The sequence below is a fragment of the Electrophorus electricus genome, chromosome 14 (genome assembly GCF_013358815.1).
Source record: "Electrophorus electricus isolate fEleEle1 chromosome 14, fEleEle1.pri, whole genome shotgun sequence".
Taxonomy (NCBI): Eukaryota; Metazoa; Chordata; class Actinopteri; order Gymnotiformes; family Gymnotidae; genus Electrophorus; species Electrophorus electricus.
The window spans coordinates 6,814,997-6,836,526 of NC_049548.1; the positions used below are offsets into that span (position 1 = coordinate 6,814,997).

General features: G+C 39.6%; 2 protein-coding genes across 4 annotated transcripts in view; both read right to left on the reverse strand.

Annotated features, from left to right (window-relative positions):
• grin2cb (glutamate receptor, ionotropic, N-methyl D-aspartate 2Cb) overlaps positions 1 to 5,823 on the reverse strand; it is a 37,293-nt gene extending 31,470 nt beyond the window's left edge. The window contains exon 1 of one of the 2 annotated variants that reach the window (XM_035533226.1): positions 5,752 to 5,823. The gene's annotated coding sequence lies outside the window, so the exon portion shown is untranslated. Of the gene's footprint in view, positions 1 to 4,798; positions 4,857 to 5,751 lie in introns of those variants that run through there. The other variant, XM_027013328.2, reaches the window with a different exon arrangement.
• Positions 5,824 to 11,957: 6,134 nt separating this feature from the next.
• On the reverse strand, positions 11,958 to 21,508 carry rab40b (RAB40B, member RAS oncogene family). 2 transcript variants are annotated; one of them, XM_027013352.2, is made up of 7 exons: positions 20,635 to 21,508; positions 20,123 to 20,458; positions 16,307 to 16,367; positions 15,519 to 15,579; positions 14,826 to 14,903; positions 14,137 to 14,359; positions 11,958 to 13,301 (listed from the first exon to the last, which is right to left on the reverse strand). In XM_027013352.2, the coding sequence occupies exons 2-7, from the start codon at positions 20,292 to 20,294 to the stop codon at positions 13,033 to 13,035; spliced, it is 864 nt and encodes a 287-aa protein (XP_026869153.1). In that variant the 5' UTR covers positions 20,295 to 20,458; positions 20,635 to 21,508; the 3' UTR covers positions 11,958 to 13,032. The 2 variants fall into 2 exon arrangements, with proteins under 2 accessions (XP_026869153.1, XP_026869154.1); XM_027013353.2 differs by having other exon boundaries at positions 20,123 to 20,385; positions 20,493 to 21,508.
• Between the last annotated feature and the right edge of the window lie 22 nt (positions 21,509 to 21,530).

Genomic DNA, 21,530 nt, shown 5'->3' on the forward strand with positions numbered 1-21,530 from the left:
GGTTTTTTGAGAACTGTGCATGGCAGGAAGCAATCCCTTGCAAACAGCATCGAAGCCTAATGAAATGCGCCCGATTTAGAATCGTAAAGGTTACTCCCATCCATCCATGCCAACATTTCACAAGTGCAACCAGACAACCTATTAAGTTATCAGAGTAGCTACAACAAGAATTTAAATGATTCTGGATGATGGATATCGCTGGCTCATAACAGTCTTGTGGTCCTATGCTCTATCATGGAAACTGTGAATGTAAGAATTAATTTAAACTCTGTGCTGCCAAGATGAACACAGCATTAACACAGCTTCTCATTTAATGTGGGATATTACAAAGTTTCCAATTTAGCAGAAGCAGATGGTGGAGAAGGCAGTATGATGTCCACTCTGCTTAAAAGAGCAACCAAAATAAATTGTTTGCCATGAAGAAACTTGGGTGTGCATTGAGTGTTCTGAGTCTAATCCTGAAGAATCCATGTTCATTCATTAGATCCAGCGAGTTTCAGCAATGGAGGTTATGGCAGCCGCTGGCTGCATATGTTAACCTATTGTCATCTGTAATTATTTTAAAAGTGTGAATGAAAATAATGAGAGAGTTCAGAAATTTCATTTTATATATCTTTTATATATCTTTAAATATCTTATTTATTTATATATCACAATATGACCTTCCATTGATGAAGAGAGTATATATCATGATATGATAGTCTGACCTTCCACTGATGAAGACAATAGAGTTTTGAAAATAAAGTCTGATTTACATAAGGATCAAAAGGTTTCCTTAATTAAAATGTTTATACTGACCTTTAAAGTCATGCTGAGCAAATATGTGCTACAAAATAATTACTATTGTGTTTCTGTTTCCCCTCCTCTATGATGAAGATGGCAATTAGATTTTATACTCTGCCTTTTTATGGGCACTCTCTTTTTATTGTCTACTACACAAGTTCAACAATGTTTAGAAAACAGTAAACAGATCAAACCATACCATATGGTTATCACCAATCATCTACAGAACCTATGAGGAGAGCGCATGTCATTTCCTGTAAGAGCTTGGATGCAGACATAGATGTACACTACAGAGATGTAGTGTAAGAGAAAGAGTATCTCCCTCTAGTGGGACATGATGCGTAGTTGTGATGGAGAGTGGCTTGTACTCAGTGTGCAGTGGGTTGTGTGTGTTTATCTGTTTGCTAGCAGAAAATACCCCACAATTAGTGAGCGACACGCAGCTGTGACTGGGCTTTGATAACAGCCAAACGTGCACTGCCACGTGCATGCCCACGCACGCTTCTGTCCTGGACACAGTTTGCATGAGGCTAATGCATTCGCATTAGATTCACATTTCAGCATGCAGGACGTGCTGTTGATGTGGACATCTTCTCATGTCTGTCATTTAAACTATTCTGATCCCTTTTCAGCTAAGCACTTTGATGTGTGTTTGATCACAGATCCTTGGGACAATGGACATCACACAGAGCATGCATTTGCTCTGTTGATTAAACGTGACCCGTGTTTTTTTCCCCACTTACTTTACCAGCTGCATGATCAATATTTTAAATATGTTGAAGCTGCTTCATGCCTTTATTTTTAATATCATGGAAAGAAAGCAACGTTTGCTTTAGTGTAGTTCCAGGCTAAATTCTCAAACATGACCTAAATATTGTAAAATCTTTCTGAAACACTCTTAAGACTTTAGGACACATGAATGGGTTTTAAGTACATGTAAGATTAGCGGGACTACTCCTGCAGGAGGTTTTCCTGTCAGCGCCTCGACATAGCGGTGCTATACTTGGCATGAATACATTTTCACTTTTTTACTGCTCTCTATCCTTTCACTTTGAAAAGCAGCTATCAGACTGGAACTAAATGCCAGTGCTTTAGGAAAAACCTGGAGGGACTCTCAGAGAAGCGGTCCAGTATAATAACCCTGTCAGATGCTGGTAGCTTTGTATATGTACAATGCAACTTTGCAACATGACCCATCACACACTATAATCCCTATATAAATAACCACTAGTAATGACACTGTCATGATACAACACCAGCTGTGTATGCCAGCTGCACACACAGCATCCGATTCAACAAAGTGGTGGAAAAGATGCTCTAGGCAGATCCACATTTGTTTAATTTTGTTACATTGAATACCTTCCCAGACTGAAAACATGCATAAGTTATTTTGCCTAAATGCACAAAGACCATCCATTATCAGGCTAACGGGACCTGTCATTAGATAACCTAATGTCAGGGTGGAATGGGCATTGCTAGGTGAAGCAGTCATGATTTGATCATTTGATCAACTCATCTAATACTCTCATGACTACACAGAAATAATAAAATAATACCAGCAATAACATTACAAACCTTGGATGATTCTTTAAATGAAATTGGCTTTTCTCTTTCCCTTATGCACCCGCTATACTGTAGATATTAATAGAAACTAATAGTCTTTCTTTTGACTCTAATTAGTGTGTAAAGTTACAAGTACTTAATTATAGAATGTAATGCCTCTTTGGCAAGGTATGCTCTAAATTCCTTTAAGAGCAATACCTTATGTAGACACATTATAAATGGTGTCCAGGGAAGACATGGACATTTGGGATTTCAAAACTTGGACAGAGGACAAAAAGGTAGTTGGTGGTTTCTCAGCCATACTGGCCAGATGGAGAGAGACACATGAAGCTGAAGGAGATGACGTGTTACATTAACACCAAATTAACATCTCCCTGGGTCTGTCAGCACATGTGGTTTGAGAGTGTTGGGCAGCGATAGATTTAGCCTGTCTTGGCATTCAGCATCAGTTCTGTTTAATGCATTTGCTTCCATTATGGATAATGCTTAGCAGAAGTAAATTAAAGTCAGGGTTTTTAAAGTTGGTCTTTAATGATCTTGCTACAGTCTCGGACTCATAGGGACATATAATACAGCAATGTGCTGATATTTATTGGGCTTATTGCCAGTGAAGGTAATGTGGATTTGTATGACTGATTTTTCTGTTTGCATGAGCTGCATATAATGCTATTGGGTTGCAAACACATAAGAGAGGGGGATCAAGATAAGACTCATTTTAAGGACCCTGATGCAATGGTCATGGAATAATACTATAGATCCAGATAATACTACCTGCTTTGAATTAGTAGCTATATATGTGCACCAAACCACACACACGTACTTGTACTCACTCACCATGCATGATGTGAAAAGAACATATTACAGCCCTTATGAAGCGTATGGGAAACAGATATATTCTGACACTATCAGTCTGTGAAATCTTTGTGTCATGTCAGTGTCACTTGCCTCAAGTGATCCAAGGTGATCTCTCTCCCTCAGGGTCACACTCTGATCATGTGCTAATTTAAGCATGCCATGTGGAAACGGTCTGTGATTCTGTTGTACATTTGTGTTAGGAATGATCGTGCGCTTAGGAATGGTCACGCTGCCTATGACCTCACCATTATTCATAGAATCACCTACAACATTAGCCTATATATGCAGCTAGGTATGTATGATTTAGAAAACCATAATTTGACAAGGAAGTAATTACATTCCTGTCTATTTGAAATGCTCCAGACGGGCTCCACCAGTAGTACTGGAGTCATCATTTATTAGCCTCATGGCAGTATGACCACAAACAGACGGTAACCATGATGCGTTAATCACACTCCAAACAATCTTGAGTGGACATTAACTGATGATTATATTTTTCTTCATCTCTGCTCTGGGGAATGCCTTTTTCTGAGAGCTATGTTTAGCTTGTTCCCAAACACACAGACATCACACTCACCATGCTTACACACAAGCCAGAGAGGATACAAAGCTGGACACAAACACACACACACACACACACACACACACACACACACACACACACACACACACACACACACACACACACACACATGCTTACAGATGGATGTACACACCATCACATGAGCATGTGCAAATGTATGCATATGTGTCAGTATTACATTTACCTGATGAAACTATTAAGTTTAGAGAAAACAATTGAATGTTCAACACCAATACAGACTTATGACCTTGGCTAGTTTAATGGAGTAGACTGTGTGCTTAAAAAAAAATATGAGGTGATTATACTTTCAGTATGATTGTATGAATGCATTATACCTGTTAGCAAATGTTTTATATTTACAGTAGTAATTCCTTCCAGCTCCAAATAAGCACACTATAATTTTGACATGCCTACTTTTTGTTGTATCCAGACTCTCCTCTTCCCCCTGCCTGAATACATTACAAAACAAGACTTTCTCTCACTGTGACTATTTCATAAAAAAAGTCAAAAAGAAATTACCAAGAAGATATGATACATATACCTGTAAATTTAAAAACTACTAGATATCAGCTGCACACAGAGTAACTTTGCTTGAATTAGTTAAATGCACTGAAATACGTTTACAGGCTATAAACCAATAGCCATGTCATTAACAGTTGCATCTGTAAATAATGAGTCAAAATTTTATAAATGAACACTTCTGCTGATTACATGCCAAGTCCCCTTTCCCAGGTGATTGTCACTCTGATCTACTGACTCACTTTCTCCTCCTTCAAGGACTAGTATTACTGAGAGTGAACAAGCAGCACACCTGTTAACCACAGCAGGTTCTGTCCCGCAGGCTTCCCTCTGAAGTCCAAGAACAAAATCTCTCACTGTGCTAACAGCAGGTACAATAGTAACAAATCTACCAGACCAGAACACCCACGACACCCAGTCAGTGCACCCCAAATAGATAGCTGTGATATCACCGCTGGTAACCATGACCCAGAAAGACAGAGGGAGCTTTCTTACCTGTGCTGGACAGATGTATCTGAGTCTGACCTCGAGCTGATCATTTTTTGAGTGCGTGTGCCTTCTGTCCCCTTGTATTTTGCCCCCTCCTCCGTGTTCTCTCTCTCTCTCTCTCTCTCTCTCTCTCTCTCTCTCTCTCTGTGTCTCTCTCTCTCACTGTCTCTCCCCATATCTCTTTTTTTCTCACTTTAACACACTTCCTTTTCTCTCAGCACTTGTGTATAGAGGAAGGTGCTGCTTTGCTCATACCAGTGGTGTGTCTGTATCCATGGCTCGGAGGGTCAAATGGCGTGAGGTGGGGGCAGGAAGCTATCTGGAAGGAGGCAGGAGGGTGGGGTGCATGCACGTGAGGTGTCCTGGCCCAAGAAGACAAGCTCCTACTGGCAGATTTACTGCCTTGTGACAGCAGTGAGAGGCATCTGGAGGATTGCAGTTGCAATTTTTGACTGGGAAAAGGTGTGAGGGCAGGTGAGGAGCTGCACATGGAGATTCCCTGCCAGAAGAGAGAGAGAGAGAGAGAGAGAGAGAGAGAGAGAGAGAGAGAGAGAGAGAGAGAGAATGTCTTCGTGTGTAGTGTATGGAAGCGACAGAAATATGTCTCAAATGTGTCAGCTCATATTTTTGGAACTTGCACGTGTCTTGTTTGCACTTTATTGCCAGTTTAAGGTTTGGGTATAAATGTGTGAGTGATGTACAGGAAATTGCCACAAAAAAGATATTATTATATGTATGATTTTGACTGATCCTGTATGTATGTATGAATGTTAAAGACTGTGGTCCAAACTAAGCCTATATATCCAGTCAATCCACAGCCACTGTGCATCTGCTTCAGTGTGACCTACCTACTTCTCCAGCCTAGAGGACAATTAATGATAAAATGACAAGAAGGCTGAAAAACCTCAGCAATAATTTAAAAGGATGATAAGAAGGAGAGAGAAGACTTAGAGTCTGACCTTTTTTGCTCCAGCTTTTCCTGCCCTTCCTGGTGATCACGAAGAAAAGGTCCACACAGGCATAAGTTTTTAGCAAGTTTACCTCACATTCCACTCTAATCACTGACACTGTGATTTTGGCCAGAATCCAGAGAGCTTCTTGAGGATGTTTTGTATCTTGCTGTAAAAAGCAATATGTTGAATCATTTTTCTTTCTCTAAGCTCTGTCTCCAGGCTTGGGTCAGGACCTGAGAGGCGGTGGTCAAGGCGATCCTTAAGGGAGGCGGCAGGTTGTGGAGGTGTGGGTGTGTGTCCAGCCTCTGTGGCAGGCGGAGTGCTTCGGTGGTTTGGCAGTGATGTAGAGGTGCATTCACGCACACTGCACTCCACACTGCAGCACCACCGAGGCTTCTGAGCCCTAAGCTTAATGCCGAATGAATTTGTCCTTCATCCCATGTCTCCCTCCCTCTCCCTCTTCCTCTCTCCTTACTATCATTCTCTCCCTCTGTCTCTGACAACACTGTATACCTGAGCCCCTCCCCTTCACCATTGTTTTACTCTTCTCAATATTCTAGCGTTCTCTATTCTCAGACCTTTTTTTTCTGGGGTTTATGTTTATTTCCTGTACGTCTTTGCCTCTTTCGTGCTTTCAAAATCCTGTCCTTTTCCCCCCTCATATTCTTTTTTTCCCCATTCTTCCACTTCCCATCTTAAGCCTCTCTGCTTTCTTGCCTTTTTCAGGGAAGAGCTGCTCTAAAGTAGGTTACAGGTTTCTCTCAAGTCCTCCATTCTATTGATTCCATTATTTTCTCTGTAATCCCAGTCTATCCTTCCTCCTCCTTCCAGAGATTCTCCACCTCTCTGACCTTGCTGGCCCTTCAGGTTTTTTTAAATATATAATTTTGGTTGGTGGTGATGGTGGTTAATATACTGAATAACACCAGTAATTCTGTCAGAGGAATCAATTTTGTCACTCTGTTCATCCAATATTTAGATATTTTATAAATAATCTAATATTGTTTAGATCATTTTTAATTTCTTTAGGAGTTTTTAAAATATCATATCTCAAAATCATGTGATATGACTTTTCTCATTGCTGGCATGTTTTAAAATAAATGTACTTAATTTTGTGATGTCCAGCTAAATCCTAAACACCCCACCACACACAAACAGGACACAGTCGTGTTTTACACGTATACGGCTTCTTTTGTATGTCCTCATTCTCTCACCTTGTTTTTTTATTTTTTTTTGGATTGTGTCTGGACAGACTTTAAAGAGCTCCTCTCTCCTTTCATTTTGCGTTAGTTCAAAGGGAAGCCTCCGATTTGTCTGAAGTATATTGTTCATACAGAAGCTTTTAAGCGAAGCTAAAAATACAATCAAGCTATTTTGGAATGGGCCAGGTGATGTCACCCTGACAGGTGCAAAAGCTAGCGTCTCGTTGCTTTTAACATGCTGTGTTACAACACTGTATAAACCTCGCATGAATCTGCCACAGGTCACAGTCTCACATATGCCACATATAAAGTCATACACACAGTTGTACTTTTGGTTGTTTTATGGTGGGTGAACTTGTCTGATTTTCTTTGTTTACCTGATATATCCACAAGTCCATATACATATTCATATACCTCCTATTGCAGTTTTAATTTTTCTTTTATTTCAATCAGTGCTTTTTATGGCTGTGTTTTGAACAATGCTCTCCTTTCACTCCATTTACAATACATTATCCCATCAACTGTTTTTGGTTGGTTAGCTTACAAATGATATAATGTTAATACCTTGTTGCTGAGGAAAAACTGAGCCCGAGTTAATGTTTAAGTGCAGATTCTTCATTCAGATAAAGACCATTGGTTGTGCTGTAGTGTAACATACACCTAGTCTGTAGCCATGCTTCAATTTCTTGCATGGAAAAAAAATCTGTTACTTGTTTCTCCCGAGTATGTCAGCAATAATGACAGTGATGACCATCAGCAGTAATTAAATGTAACAGTACAGCTGAGTACAGCTAAAGTCAATCAATGAGAAACAGAGTGAGAATAGATTGGTGGACAATACTGCTGATACTGGCACCATTTAAATTGTTCTTTTGCCGGTGAGTCATAGCTGTAATAGTGGCATATGGTTGCAAGATAAGGTTCCATGACAGGGATGACTGTAGGTTGCAATGTGAGTTGGTGCAGCTGGTAGTCACATGTATCACATCAAGCCTTTTGGAGAGGACTCTGCATGGTTAGGCCTTCCCCCGGGACTCTCGGGTAGAGTCTGCCAGTCCATCAGGTGTCTTAGCCGCAGGGACCAGCACACCCAAGACAATGACTGTCTGCCTCTCACTGAATCAGATGGACTGCCAAGTCAAAAATAGCAACAAAATGAAAATATATGAAACATTTCTAGACAGATAAATAAGTCCAGCCTTTTGTTTTAATGTATGAAATTTGACACTTCTGAGTATTTGCTGCTGTGGTGACTATTAGCAATGCTGTGACAAGTGGTGGCAGAAAATAAAGTAATAAAGCACACTGTGATTAACTTTGCTGTTAAATATCCAGGGGCAACATCTGGAAGAATGCTGATATGCCTTGGTTGCGAATAACAATGGTCAGAGTAAGCCACTTGCTCTGTGGGGAAACGCCTACCCCCCCCCCCCCCATTGTTTACCAAAGTATTTTAGTACATTTGATTGGTGTACTAATTGATTTGATTTGAATGGTGATTTTCCATTGAAACTTCTTTATTAGCTTGATACCAGATTATCCAAGAAATCATGCTTCTATTTAGTGGTGTTGTTTAGGTTTATGCTGCTGTATATAATGTAAATATAACTCAGGAGAGTCCCTTTCTATCATTTCCTGTTTGATTGTTTAGATTTAAATCACCCCACAACAAGTGTCCAGCTAGTCCATGTAAAGATATGATTTATTTCATGTTAATTCAGTGAAATGTGGAAGTATGGAAAGCAATGCAACAGGAATCTACAATGATAGTCTCAAGAGCTTGATCACATCAAGTGCATGTAAGTAAAGTAAACATGCCAATGGTCGTCTTAAGGGAGGGGAGCATCACACTTGTGAGAGGAAAAGCACAAGCTCTGGCGTCAGTGGCATCATCTCGCTGCCGTCTATAGGCCCCCGACAAATGACTAAAAGAAGAACAGACAGAAGGACTTCCTTTATTGCTCTTTTATTCATTTGATTCACTCTGGGTGGATGAATAAGGCCCTTTCCACTCGGGGGTCTTACAAAGTAACAGAGCTGGTTTTGGAGAATCATTGTTCCAAGGAGGACGGTGTAATTCTTTCACTCCAACACAATGCAATACTGCTTGTAATTCCCAGGAAAACCTGAACTGGACACAGACTGGAATCATGTGCCTTCTTTCATATGCACCTGTAAATTTTTAAGGTTTGGTGCCCTTTTCTATCATGTTAAGAAATCATGTCAGTTTGGGGGCACTACTGCCACAAATGTAATTTTAACCGGGTTCTTAGCTTTTAGAAAATCCTCTGAGCAGTCTTGGTAGTTTAAAATAAATTTACATGAAAGCATAAAGTACCTGTAAAAGGTTTGCCTGAATGTATGTTTTTAATAGTAATAAAGGCATTTTAATGGATTATGCGGATTAAGTTTATTTCTAAAATAAATATAAATCTTAAAATAATATTTGGGAAAGGTGTTGGACTATATATGAAAACATTTTCAAAACACACTCACACACACACAATTGTAGATACAACATCAGCATATAATTTTCTTTCAGAACTTTAGTTCCTCACCCCACAAGTGCTCTGCATATGTGAGAATGGCTTTATATATATATATATATATATATATATATATATATATATATATATATATATATATATATATATATATGGCTTTATATATATGAAGCTGGTTAAGTGAACACCAAGAGCAAGTAAAGATATCATCAAACTAAAGAACAGTTACTTCCAACAATCAAAAATCTTAGATAGTCAACATTTGTTTATCACAGCATAATAATTTATGTTTTTAATTTATTTTTAATACTTTATTTCATTGGTTTCATACCGTCCCTGTTTTTTACTTGTAGAAAATAGTAAAAAAATAAACAAAGAGTAGGTGTGTCCAAACTTTTGACTGGTACTGAAACAGAATATTGTAAAAGGAAACGGCCTGCCTGAGAAGGTATCATTCATCTTTTGACTGTGGGGTGAAAGGGGTCATACACAGCTCTCTCTGTGTAGAGGGTTCTGACACATTCCTAAAAAACAGGAAAATCAGGCTTCAAGGCTTACATGGCTTTTAATCCGGGACTGCTTAATTACATACACTGCTTAGTTACATGGTGGGAGTGGGCAGTTAATAAAGCAGAGGAACAAGCAAATCAGTTCATGGAGGGCAAAGGGGTAGTGCAGGGTTTGAGAGTATTCTGCCCCAAACACTAGCCTTTACAGACAAACAGGAGGAAGAAGTCTCATTTTCATAATAATCTTTCTTGAAATAGTTTGGCAAGCCTGTTAAACCTAGGTGAAACTATTACCAATTGAATTGTTCAAAGTCAAATGAGAATTCTCTCACTTCTGGAGGACAGGGGATTTCACTGGGATTGAGATGAAAACCCCCTCTGACAACTGAACAAGTTTAATGATCAGAACTTTTGAGGTAGCCCTTCTGAATGGCTTTTTGCCTCTTCCTTTCATTTTGCTGAGCAGATAGTAGTCTACTAAGCTGATGAGTTTTGGCTTCATATGCATAGACACACCTGACTGTCTGTCTGCAAGCACGTCTCCCTGTGCTCAAAGCCAGGACAATACAAAATAGCCAAAACACAATGACTCAGCAATGCAACTCTAGAAAACATTTAACAATATAGCCTGAGTTGAAAGCATATTAACACATGTACTGCTTCATTGCTATGAGACCCGCATGTGCTTTAAAATATCAAAATGAGCTTGCAAAAAAATTTAAATTAGGTCATAGAACAAATGTTTGAAAAGCGGTAAGAGTCCTTTAAAAAATAAGAAGCCTTAGGTGAATATGCAACATAGGAAGACATAAGAGAACAGAATAGCTCCACCTTTTAACTCCTTGATTCAAGTGGATTCAAGTGACGCTGGCACCCCAAGCACAAGCGTGTGATATGAGTGCCATCTGCAGGCTCTTCATACCATGCATCTGATCTGTTCAGGTCTCTGGCCCCTGAAGGATTAAACCCAAATCTAGTAGATTTCTGAGATTTTGAACATTTTGTCACATATTTTCATGTGACTCTTAATTCATGCTATATGACTTGTACTAATTAATTCAAAAAAGGTTGCACTAAAATGCATGTATGGCACTTTTTATGTGAGATTTTCTTTTAACCTATACATTTATCTTAAAGGTGACTCACTTTGGATAAGAGTGTCAGCTAAATGCTGTAAATGTATCATAGATTTAAATAAATACACTGCAGGCTGTTATCTGTTAGAATTCAAAGTATGTCATCATCTTCTCTTTCATTCATCGCTGGTCAGTTGCCTACCACCAAACCCTGCTAAACAGAGTGGTCCATCCTCCAGTGAAAAGCAGTCATCTCTAAAGCCCACCAATGATAGAGGGCTAGAGGATAGTTGATGCATGGAAACAATCATAGCAACAAATTAGCTGTACACCTATAAGGTGTACACAAAGGTGTACTTATAAGGGGGTTGTTTATAATGAAGTGGTTGTTGAGTGTATTTCTGACAAATAGAGCAAAATATAAATAATAGATCATGGTGCACAATGTCTTTATATTATAGTCTGGTGCTATAGTCCTAATTCTGAACCATTATATACCTTGGAAAAGTGGGCCTTACTACAGCATGTCCAAAAGAAGCTCCTCAGTTAGCAAATTAGGGTCATGTGAAAAGAGAAAATGGAAGAGGGCCTGAATGTAGCACAATTCTGTTGTTTTACATTATTCATGCCTGGGGGGCATGTACTGTTCTTTTACTCTCTGATAAAGAAACCAGCCATTTTTTTGACATTTCAATGAACACTGCTGGAATTTCAGATTTGCCCTTCTGTAGTGTTGAACTTAAAGGTGTTAGCTGACTTTCCTCATAACGGTGCATTGTAACTATGTGTCGTGGGGCTGATGTGTGAAGGTATAGGGATAGATTTCAGTGTTTTGCTGACAGCAGCTCTCATGGAGATCTCATTTACACGACTACACAATCAAAGTTCATAAAAGAGCATAAAACGCACAACAGATTCAGATTCATTCAACATTCATTTTACTCATGGCCACCTACAATATTACAATTCATACTGAAGCTACAGGCTTTGTTTTTTCTCTGGCTTTTGCCATGCACTTAATGTTCTGCAAGCACAAATGACTCTTTATTGTTTCCACATTTTCCCCTCAGTGTGCAAAGTCTATGAATAAAACCCACAGGATAGGCTAGACTTTCCTTTTAATATGAGAAGATGGAATATGGATGGAATATGAAAAATTAAAAATAGTACTGTCCTCCTGTGGTATGTTCACTGATATCCAAAAAACATCAATACAATTCTTTTGTTGGTAACACACTTTTATTAAAAAAACAAAACAAAACTGATTCCTATTGATTTGCAGTGTATTTGAAATATTGGTGTTGAATCCATAACAAACCATGTTAGCGCTGATAAGCTTTTTATTCAGTCTCCCATGTCTTTGGTGTTACTCCATATAAAATATTACAATATTGTTCACTGTTCAAGTGCATTACAATAATTAGGAATAATAACAACATAGTATCAAACAACATGACTTAAATACACAATACAAAGAGCTGCAATTATCAACACTGATGCTTATTTTCTTAATACATTTACCCTGAAGAGCATTAGAATAAGAGTAAGAAAACAAGCTGGTATTATGAACTAGGTCCACTGTGAAAATCAGGATATTCAAAAGTTTGTGACGGCTTTGTGTACCCTCGTCATTGTTTGGACCAAGTTTGGTAAAACCTCTTTTGTCCTCAATGCTAAAATGCAGTACCATTACAATTTAATTCATCTTGATTTACATACAGGATGAAATATTCTGTACATATATGCAAAAGAGGGTGACATGATGGCTACACTCTCCGTTCTCATTAGCCTGTTCAATCTCTTTGAGCAACCACATTCAGATATCCTATGGAGGGGACACGGTCAAGTCTTTGGACGTAATGGAACAATAATGGACTCTGAGTCACTGGGCAGTGTCTTTACTGAAGTGAGAAAACCCATTCTGACTGCGAGTGTGGCCTAGTGACGTAAACTGTGGCTGTGCGCATGGCCTGCGAGTGTTGACGGTGCCGTCAGACTATGATATCTTGCAGCTGGTGCGTGTGCAGCTCTGGGATGGGCTCAGTGGTGGGTAGATGAGTTTGGACTTTTTCGTTCCACTCTTCTTGGCGCTGCTGGCTATGACGGAGTAAGAGCGTCCGTGCATCATGCGAGCGTTGAGGCCATTGGCCATGGAGAAGGACTTGAGGTGGCTCTTTAAGGCAACAGGAAGGGGTAGTTTGTCCACCAGGTGCACAGGCGTGCAGGAGACGATGGAGCGGCAACACAGGTCCTGCAGGCTCAACACTGTCCACAGACACAGAGGAACAGCAGAGTTGTTGTCTGTTGTAGTACACTCTAACCACTGGTCAAAGGTTTATGAAATATGAAGTGTGAAATTGCTGCTCTCTGCCATTTGCAGTACAGACATGATTCCTTCTAAACTCAAGATGGAAAACCAGAGACCGAAGAGTGTCTTATGGCCCAGATTAACACTTTAAAAGGTCATTGAGAATAAACTTTACTTAGAATAAAATCTCCAGTATGATACGGTATTATCCGCAGCACCTCAGAACAATTCTAATGCAAGATGTGGTAAATAATGACTAACGTGATCATTTATCATTGTTCAGGATAAAATGACAAACAGCCAAAATAAACTTTAAAGGCTTACGTCCAGAAGTCATAGCCTAAACTAACCTTAAGAAATAATTGCGTTAAGGTTATTTTTAATGAATTACCTTGTTTAAAGGCCAGGATACACTACGCAGTCATTTGGACATTGCTTTGATATCTGACCACTGGGTGTCTCCAAAGTTAGTACTGAAATTAAAAGCTTGCATGTTTTTGGTTTACTGAACATTTTTTGGCTGCTTAGGTAATTGCTGCACAAGTTTATGTGGTCACTTAGTTTTCACTAACTTGAGCTTAAATTTAAGCAGCGAGTGCATGTTTAAATTAATTCCAAATAAATTCAGACATGCTGTGTTTGACATACTTTCATTCCCATATGTTGACCTATATTTCAGTAGGGAGGAAAAACCTAAATGATAGTGATGTCTTAGATAAGGAATGATTTAAACAGTTTAGTCAGTAATACTGATTGTTTAGTTAGGTCATTATATATAGTCAGTATTAGTACCTTTGTTGGGTCTCCACAGTCTCTCCATGCCATGGCGCATTAGAACAATGCGAGCCAGCTCGGTGAAGGACTCGGTGATATTGAAGTTACATAGTGGGCTGACCTCGAAGAAGGTCACGCCCAGGCGCTCGGCGAAGGCCTGTGCATTCTCAGTGGTCACCTGGCGCTTGTAAGCCAAGTGCAGACGGTTCCCCACCAGGATCTTGGGCACTCCTGGTGCATGCTGAGTAATGAATATTTCATAAGGAGTTACATTTCGATCAGTTCTACACATACAGGAAGGTATGATCTAGGTTCCAGGGTATTTCAGATTCACTGTCCTTACTGGGGATAATAAATAAATAAATAAATAAATAAATAAATAAATAAATAAATAAACAGCGCTTGGACACTGTGTGCTGTTCTTCAGTCCTGGGAAGTATATGCAAATTAATCACAAGGCGTATGCTACGGGGGAGTTAGATTTATCATGAATTAGAATTCCTGGGGAAGGGATTTAAAAGGTACAGGCATAAACCTCAAAACACACTGAGCCAGTTATCAGATCATGCATTATCCAGAATGTTTTGCTTATTAAACCTTGATCCTAAAATGGTCGATAAGATTCCATCCAAATTCATATTACAGTGAAGAAAATGATATCAAACTTGATACAAGAGGCTATATATGGAGCTGAATGGGAAAGTTACCTCATTAATCTCTTTAATCCATCTGTCAATTCCATCAAAGGACCAGCGATTTGTGATGTCATATACAAGGATAACACCCTGTGACAAATCATCAGACATATTAGATTATATTATCATAACGCATTACATTATATTAACCAATGTTGCATAGTTTACCATTCTATATATAGAGAAATGTACTTTGTGAATACTCTCTATACACTAAACTCGGGACAAAACCTCTTGAATTTATCTTCATAACATATAAATCCACTTACGTCCTGAACTTCTTATGATCTAGTAATATGTTTTAGTTCCCACAGAGCAGTTCCCATAAACAGTTTACTGAGCCCCGCAGCAGGACAGCTAGGGTGTGGTTAACGGACATAACCCTCTCACTGTAGACATGATACAAGTGTCCAGCACGAGGAAATGTCCTATCAGCAGCAAAGGCCTGCCCAGTTTTACCATATACCACATTTGAAATGAGAACTGCTGACCTCTGGGTGGGGCATTTAATAACACTGAATAAAAACACCAAAACACATCAGTATCTCACACCCAAGATGCCCACATCCAGTCTCTTCTTGTTTTATGAGTGATCAAAGGATTCAAGACCAGATGGCTGAAGGAGACTCCTACACACTGGTTTTATAAATTAACTGATTGATTGATTGCTTGTGTGGCTGATTTGTCAAATGTTTGTGAATGTACCTGTGCTCCTCTGGAGTATGAGCGAAATATAGTGCAGAAGCGTCCCTGTCCCGAGGTGTCCCTGAAAAACAGTGGCGGCAATTATTGCCTAGAGGTCTCACGTTGTCACATGCACGCACACATGCACATGCACTGCCAGGAGCTCGGACGTGTCTGTGGGCACTTCCTGTCCTGTGTGTTGCAAAGCAAATGGCTCCCAGCCACATGCCATGAGAAGCAGCGGATGTCTGAAACATCTAGGGTACAAGGCTCTCCAGGTCCCCTGCCATGCACCAGCATTGCCACCATGACAGGAGGGGGAACTGGCGTGAACACTCTTCACCAAAGTGCCTCATCTGCCAAAATATCATTAATAATTTAAGGCTGACTCAACTGAGAATGCGGCCCTCTAAAAATATTCTAGAATTTAAATAAGGTTTGTGGGCATTCTTGGCTGCGCTGACTTGGCTGAATGCGCCGCTGGAAGATTTAGTTGAGCAATGGTATAACTGACATGCTCAAACCTGGCATACTCTCGTCATATTTTCAGTAAGTAGGAGAGCCTTGCACAGTATGTCACACAGGACGGTAGAGTCGTAGGGACACTGCAGATCTCCAGTCTCTCTTCCGACTTCAACCTTCTCACTTACTGAGTTAGAGCAGTGATTTCTGAAGCTCTGCAGTAGCAGATGTAAATTCGTATTTGTAACTGAATGCAATTGCCAATAACTAAAATTGTTTGGAAAAGATGTCAACCTAGAATTTTCTTTCTTTCATGTTTGTGCTTAGTCTGATACAGATGTGCTCACCAAAGCTGAAGCTTGACTCTGCGGCCATCGAGAAGTATGGTGGTGGTTTTATAGTCGATCCCTACAGAACACAGAAAAGTTACTTGTGTTTAGTTATTGTGGTTGCCTCTTCGGGTGCATGGAGAATATTTTACATAACCTGTTAAAGAGACTGTAAAATTAACTTTTAATAATAACTAATAATAATAATAATAATATTAATAATAATAGAAATATGTCTATTTTAACCTACATGTTGCTTATTATTCCTTTTTAGTTGTCCCCTGTTCACATATAAATTTCTCCGGACAACCATGAATAACACAATAGGGCTGCTTAATGATGTCTCTTTGATAGGAGTTCATAGGGCCATGTATGCGAGGTCCTCGACTCCAAATGCAAACATACACATAGTGATCATTCAGATTACTTCCGAGCTCCTACTTTCCTCTGTGTCATTCAGGCTGCAAGCCAAAAGTGTAGAAAATATACACACTCCCTCTCTGAAACATGTCTTAATGACAGCGCAGGGCTTTGGATCCATCCCTGTCAAAATGCAGCCAAATTAACCAAGCTTGATAACTTTAAGATCACAAGCTTGGTAAATTAAGCAGAAACCACTATGTAACTGAGGGTAGCTTATTGCTCAAATGTCCAAAGAACACTTTGTTTCAGCATTTCATAAAATCTTATACTACATTTCACTCAGTTATTCTTAGAAAAAACATGATTTAAAACAGATCACTAGCTTTTTTAGTTGTTTGATCCTCATATTAAATAAATATACGGTATTTACCTTTTCTTATATGCCATATTTTATTCAAACACACACACTCAACACTGTTATTTTTTGTAAGATTTTAATGACTAATGCCTGATTATGACTAAATTAGTAAGAGCCACTATATGTTATAATAACTGGTGCTTTGACTCTGATGAAGTACGTCTGTTGGAAAATACTCAGCAATTTATAACAATGTCAGAGAAACACAGTGAGTCAGTTTGACACCAACTTGTTGTCCTGCTAAGAAATTATTCCAGTGCCAAATTCTTTAGTTCTTGGTAGTGGACTGAGAGCTGTCTAGTGCAAAGTCCAACATCTGGCATTTACCCTATGCTTTCTTAAACAGAATACTACATGAGCAGAAGTTTTCTTTAAATGATCAGTTCTACCAGACCACAATGGAACACATTCTTTTCAGTCAGTCAAAGCTGAACTCACAGTGAGGATTAGACAGAATAATTTAAACATTCTGACACTGACATTTTTAAATCACAGTTAATGGGCTCGGTGCATGTTCCCTTTTAGAAGATTCATTTTTTATTAGTTTTAAGAGTGGAGTCATTAAGAGTAACATTTAATTGTTTGATTGTTTCAGTTCACAGGGGGGAAATGAAAAAACAAAAGGGCATTTGTATATAAAAACTGATGTAAACAAAATGGCTTTACAAATTCCCAACTGCAACTCTAAATACATTTTGAGTAATATCAACCCACATGATTTTTAATAACAGTAAGTCAGCCCGCAGGATGCAGCCTTCCTGTTTGTGTGGGCAACCTCTGATTCATCATCACAGATTTCACACACCACCACCTTCTGGAGCTCTGTGCAATTATTCAGTTCTGTACACATCTTTTCACTCTCTTTACACTATACAGCGGTGAGGCACAGATGTTTTCTGACATGATGACACATACCAAACAACAGGAGAAAGCAGCAGGAAGCTGAGAGGTGAGGTAGGTGATGCCTTTCCGAACCATGAGCTCAGTTCCACAGAACCATCACTGGCACACACTTCCTGGTACAATGCCACACGAACATCTGAACAGATCATGCCGCAACACAAATACCCTCTGTGTTCCCTGGACCTTCGAGGGGACTGCTTGTTTTGTTTGTCTGAAGCGGTGGTTGTTACTGTCCTAAGAGCACACTGAGTGCACCCACTCACCAGAGGATTCACTGCCTGACCTTAAGTTGTGTTGTGCCAATACAGCAGGAGAATACCTCCGGGCCTCTGGTGGCAAGCGAAATGTTTGGCTCATTCCTAAGTGCTTTCTCAACATCAGCACATAGAGGAGCAGCTGAAAAGCTTCATTTGCTACTGCTATGCTGAAGACCAAACTACAGAAAATGAAAGAGTGTATGTTCTATAAACACTCACCCTGGGAACATAACCCACCAAAGAGGGCCACACAAAAGCACTTTGACAAACATCTGAATATTCCACTCTTTTACGGCCAGGAAGCCTTGGCTCATCCACACTTTTTCTAGCTATATCTTGTGCCTGGGAGCAGAGGAAAGCAGAGTTATGTAAGAGGTTATGACAGTAATAATAACTACTCCAAACAGAAATCATTACAGATCCTTCTGTGAACAGGCAGTTCTGTATGGTTGTCACTTTGGAAAGAACAACCCCTCAAAAAATCTATTCTTTAATAATTACAATCTAACCATTTATATAACTAGGTCTAAATCACAAGTGTGCAGTCCTGCTACATCAATTTTCTGGATCTCAACTAACTTAGAGAGTCATTTTAGCAGCATTTTAGGATCTTTGCAGCTGTATGAGAAGGCCAGAAGGGAGAAACGCTGCCAAAGATGAGGTAGACAAATCAACTGTGAAATTCGAAGGCATAAGGAGGGTGGCGTAATACTCTATGCATGCACAGCCCTCCTGCCAGGAATCTGAGATTGTGGTTTAGACTTTATGGACTTTATAGAGCCTGCTCCAAACACAGCTACAGTACAAAAGGGGGCAATTTTGGAATTACTGATCAAATTAGATACAATTGTGGTCTGACACTAAAATTATGCATGTCGAGTAAACACAACCACCAAATTGTTCTACATGCAGCTGTAGTCAGACCTTTCCTTGTTTGACAAGTGTACATTTGTTAACCTTGTGTCCTTTCTCTTGAGAACATTCAGTGCCTATAAATACTAGTGTGCTGCACAGGTGAACATGTGACAGTAATGAAAGGCATTCTGAGCTCTGTAACCTTCTGCCCCTTAGTGAACAAGCTGCCAGTCACATTAAATACTCATACAGTGTTCACAGTACCTGGACAACCTCCTCGCCCTGAAAAGCAGTAGTGTAATCTAACCTACTCAGAATAATTTGCCAGACCTTGGACATGGCCCAGGTGCCCTAGGAAAATGGCAAAGGGTAAGATTGCAAGAAACATCTCCCATGTTTTCAAAACACAGTATTATGCTAGTACAATAAAAGATGGTCCAAGTACGAATATAGTTAGTGTTCACAGGTGCACTGACGATGGGTGGCAGCAGGGTGCTCAGTTTTATTCTGACAGACTCATGTGGACAGATGTTAGAAAGAACTGAGCCAAAAAATCTAAGAGTTATATACTACCTTTTGTCACCAACAGTATTTTTAAGAGACATACTCTTTGCTCTTTAAATGAGTTGGTCAGTTTGTCATTATGTTATCCCCATGCTGTCTCAACAAAACTGATTTGTCTCATGGGAGCAGCTACTTTTTCCAGAGCAGGCCTTGGCTTGCTAGAGCTACAAATATGATCATACAGATGTGTCACTTCATCTATATTATCTAAGTACATACTCAGAAAAAAAAAATTTGAAAAGGCATGGAAAACTATCAAAACTTAACCCTACATACACATTGCATATAACTTATACACATATTTTCCCCTCTCCCCAGCCCTATTTTGAATTGAGCTGCACTAGAAACAATGGGCTTCTCTAAAAACATATCAGGACATGACAGCTTACTCTACACATAGGTTGGATAAATCTCTATAGTAATAATATTTCACAGAACATGCTGATCTTGAATTAGGCCTACTGCATCACTCACCCATATTGTATCCATAGGGTGATTCACTGGATCCATCCTGCAAACTGGCCAAAATCTCCCCCTTTCCCACATCACTGTCCCCCACTAGCAGAAATTTCAGAAGAAAATCATACGCCTTTGCGGGGCTGCTCCTATGGGTCATCTTCGCCGTTGTGTCACTCCGATGTCCCATTATGGATCATCTTTTTGTAGTCTATCAGGCGTCCCTGTATACGAGGTCTCAGGGCTGCCACTCTTTTATTGTTTCCTGCGTGACTCCAACCCTGTTTGTTCAAGACGTCGCTTTATTTCCCACACATGGCAAATGCAAAGACGTTTCCTTGTTCTCCAGCTATCCTGAAAGACATAGTTACGTCTCGTCGGACCTTACCAGCGAAATGATGCTGTCGAAGAACAACGTATTGTATGTGAATAACGACACCAATGCGTGTCGCCTATAGCAACCTGAACGGTTGTTAAGCTATTTAATATAATTATTATGTAAACTAATTAAATATTCCACAATAACATACCACACAAACGAATACTATGTGCGCTCAAGAGTATATTTCTTTATCTATTTTATTTCCTTTTCGGAGCCACAAGGGTCCATTGAGAGGATCTGCTAGAATTCCACTGTATCGCTCAGCTTCCCTCAAGAAAAACTGAACGTTCATCCCCAGCTTGGCCCTGATTGGCTCTTCAGCGGAGTTGCTAGGGCAGCTCTCTACTTTTAGTAGTCATTGAATGTGTCCATCAAAATCTATAACTGCCCATTTGGTACTGAAGAGGGTGTGGTATACAGGGTTGCCAGGGTTGTAAGACAGAGCTGATGCTGGATCAGCAGCGACATAATCACCCACTACATTTTGAATGGCACGGTAGGTGCTTCTCCCGATTCCTCGTCAGCGCTGCACACACGCTCTTTTCCCAGCGCAACGTGCTCGCTTCTGTTGTTTTCCGGGACACGACTAATGACGTAGACTAGTGAAGACAATACAAGGCGTTATGGAGGCGGACTCGTAGCCTTTACAATTGACAATTACACCCCCAAAAAACGCTCATCAGCGGCAGTATGTTCACAGCACAACATAACGCTGATTAACATAATTTTTCGTGGGCATTGTAAATGATTCTAATAGTCTAATTAGTTTAAACCATTAGTTTTCAAATTATTCCTTTAATTCGTATACATGTGCTACTTATCTGTTGAATTTATGCGTAGTTAAAAGTTTAAAAAATATTTTTTGATAAACTCATTCGTACCGTGCCCTTATGTAGTTCTCTTTTAAACATTGCACAACGTTGTTTGTTTCAGTACCGTCGAGACTGGTTGATCACACGTTACGTAAGGAGACCGTCTCTATCTGCGATACAGTTGCGTAATCTCCAAATTAGATAATCTTTACACTAACACTACAAACATCCA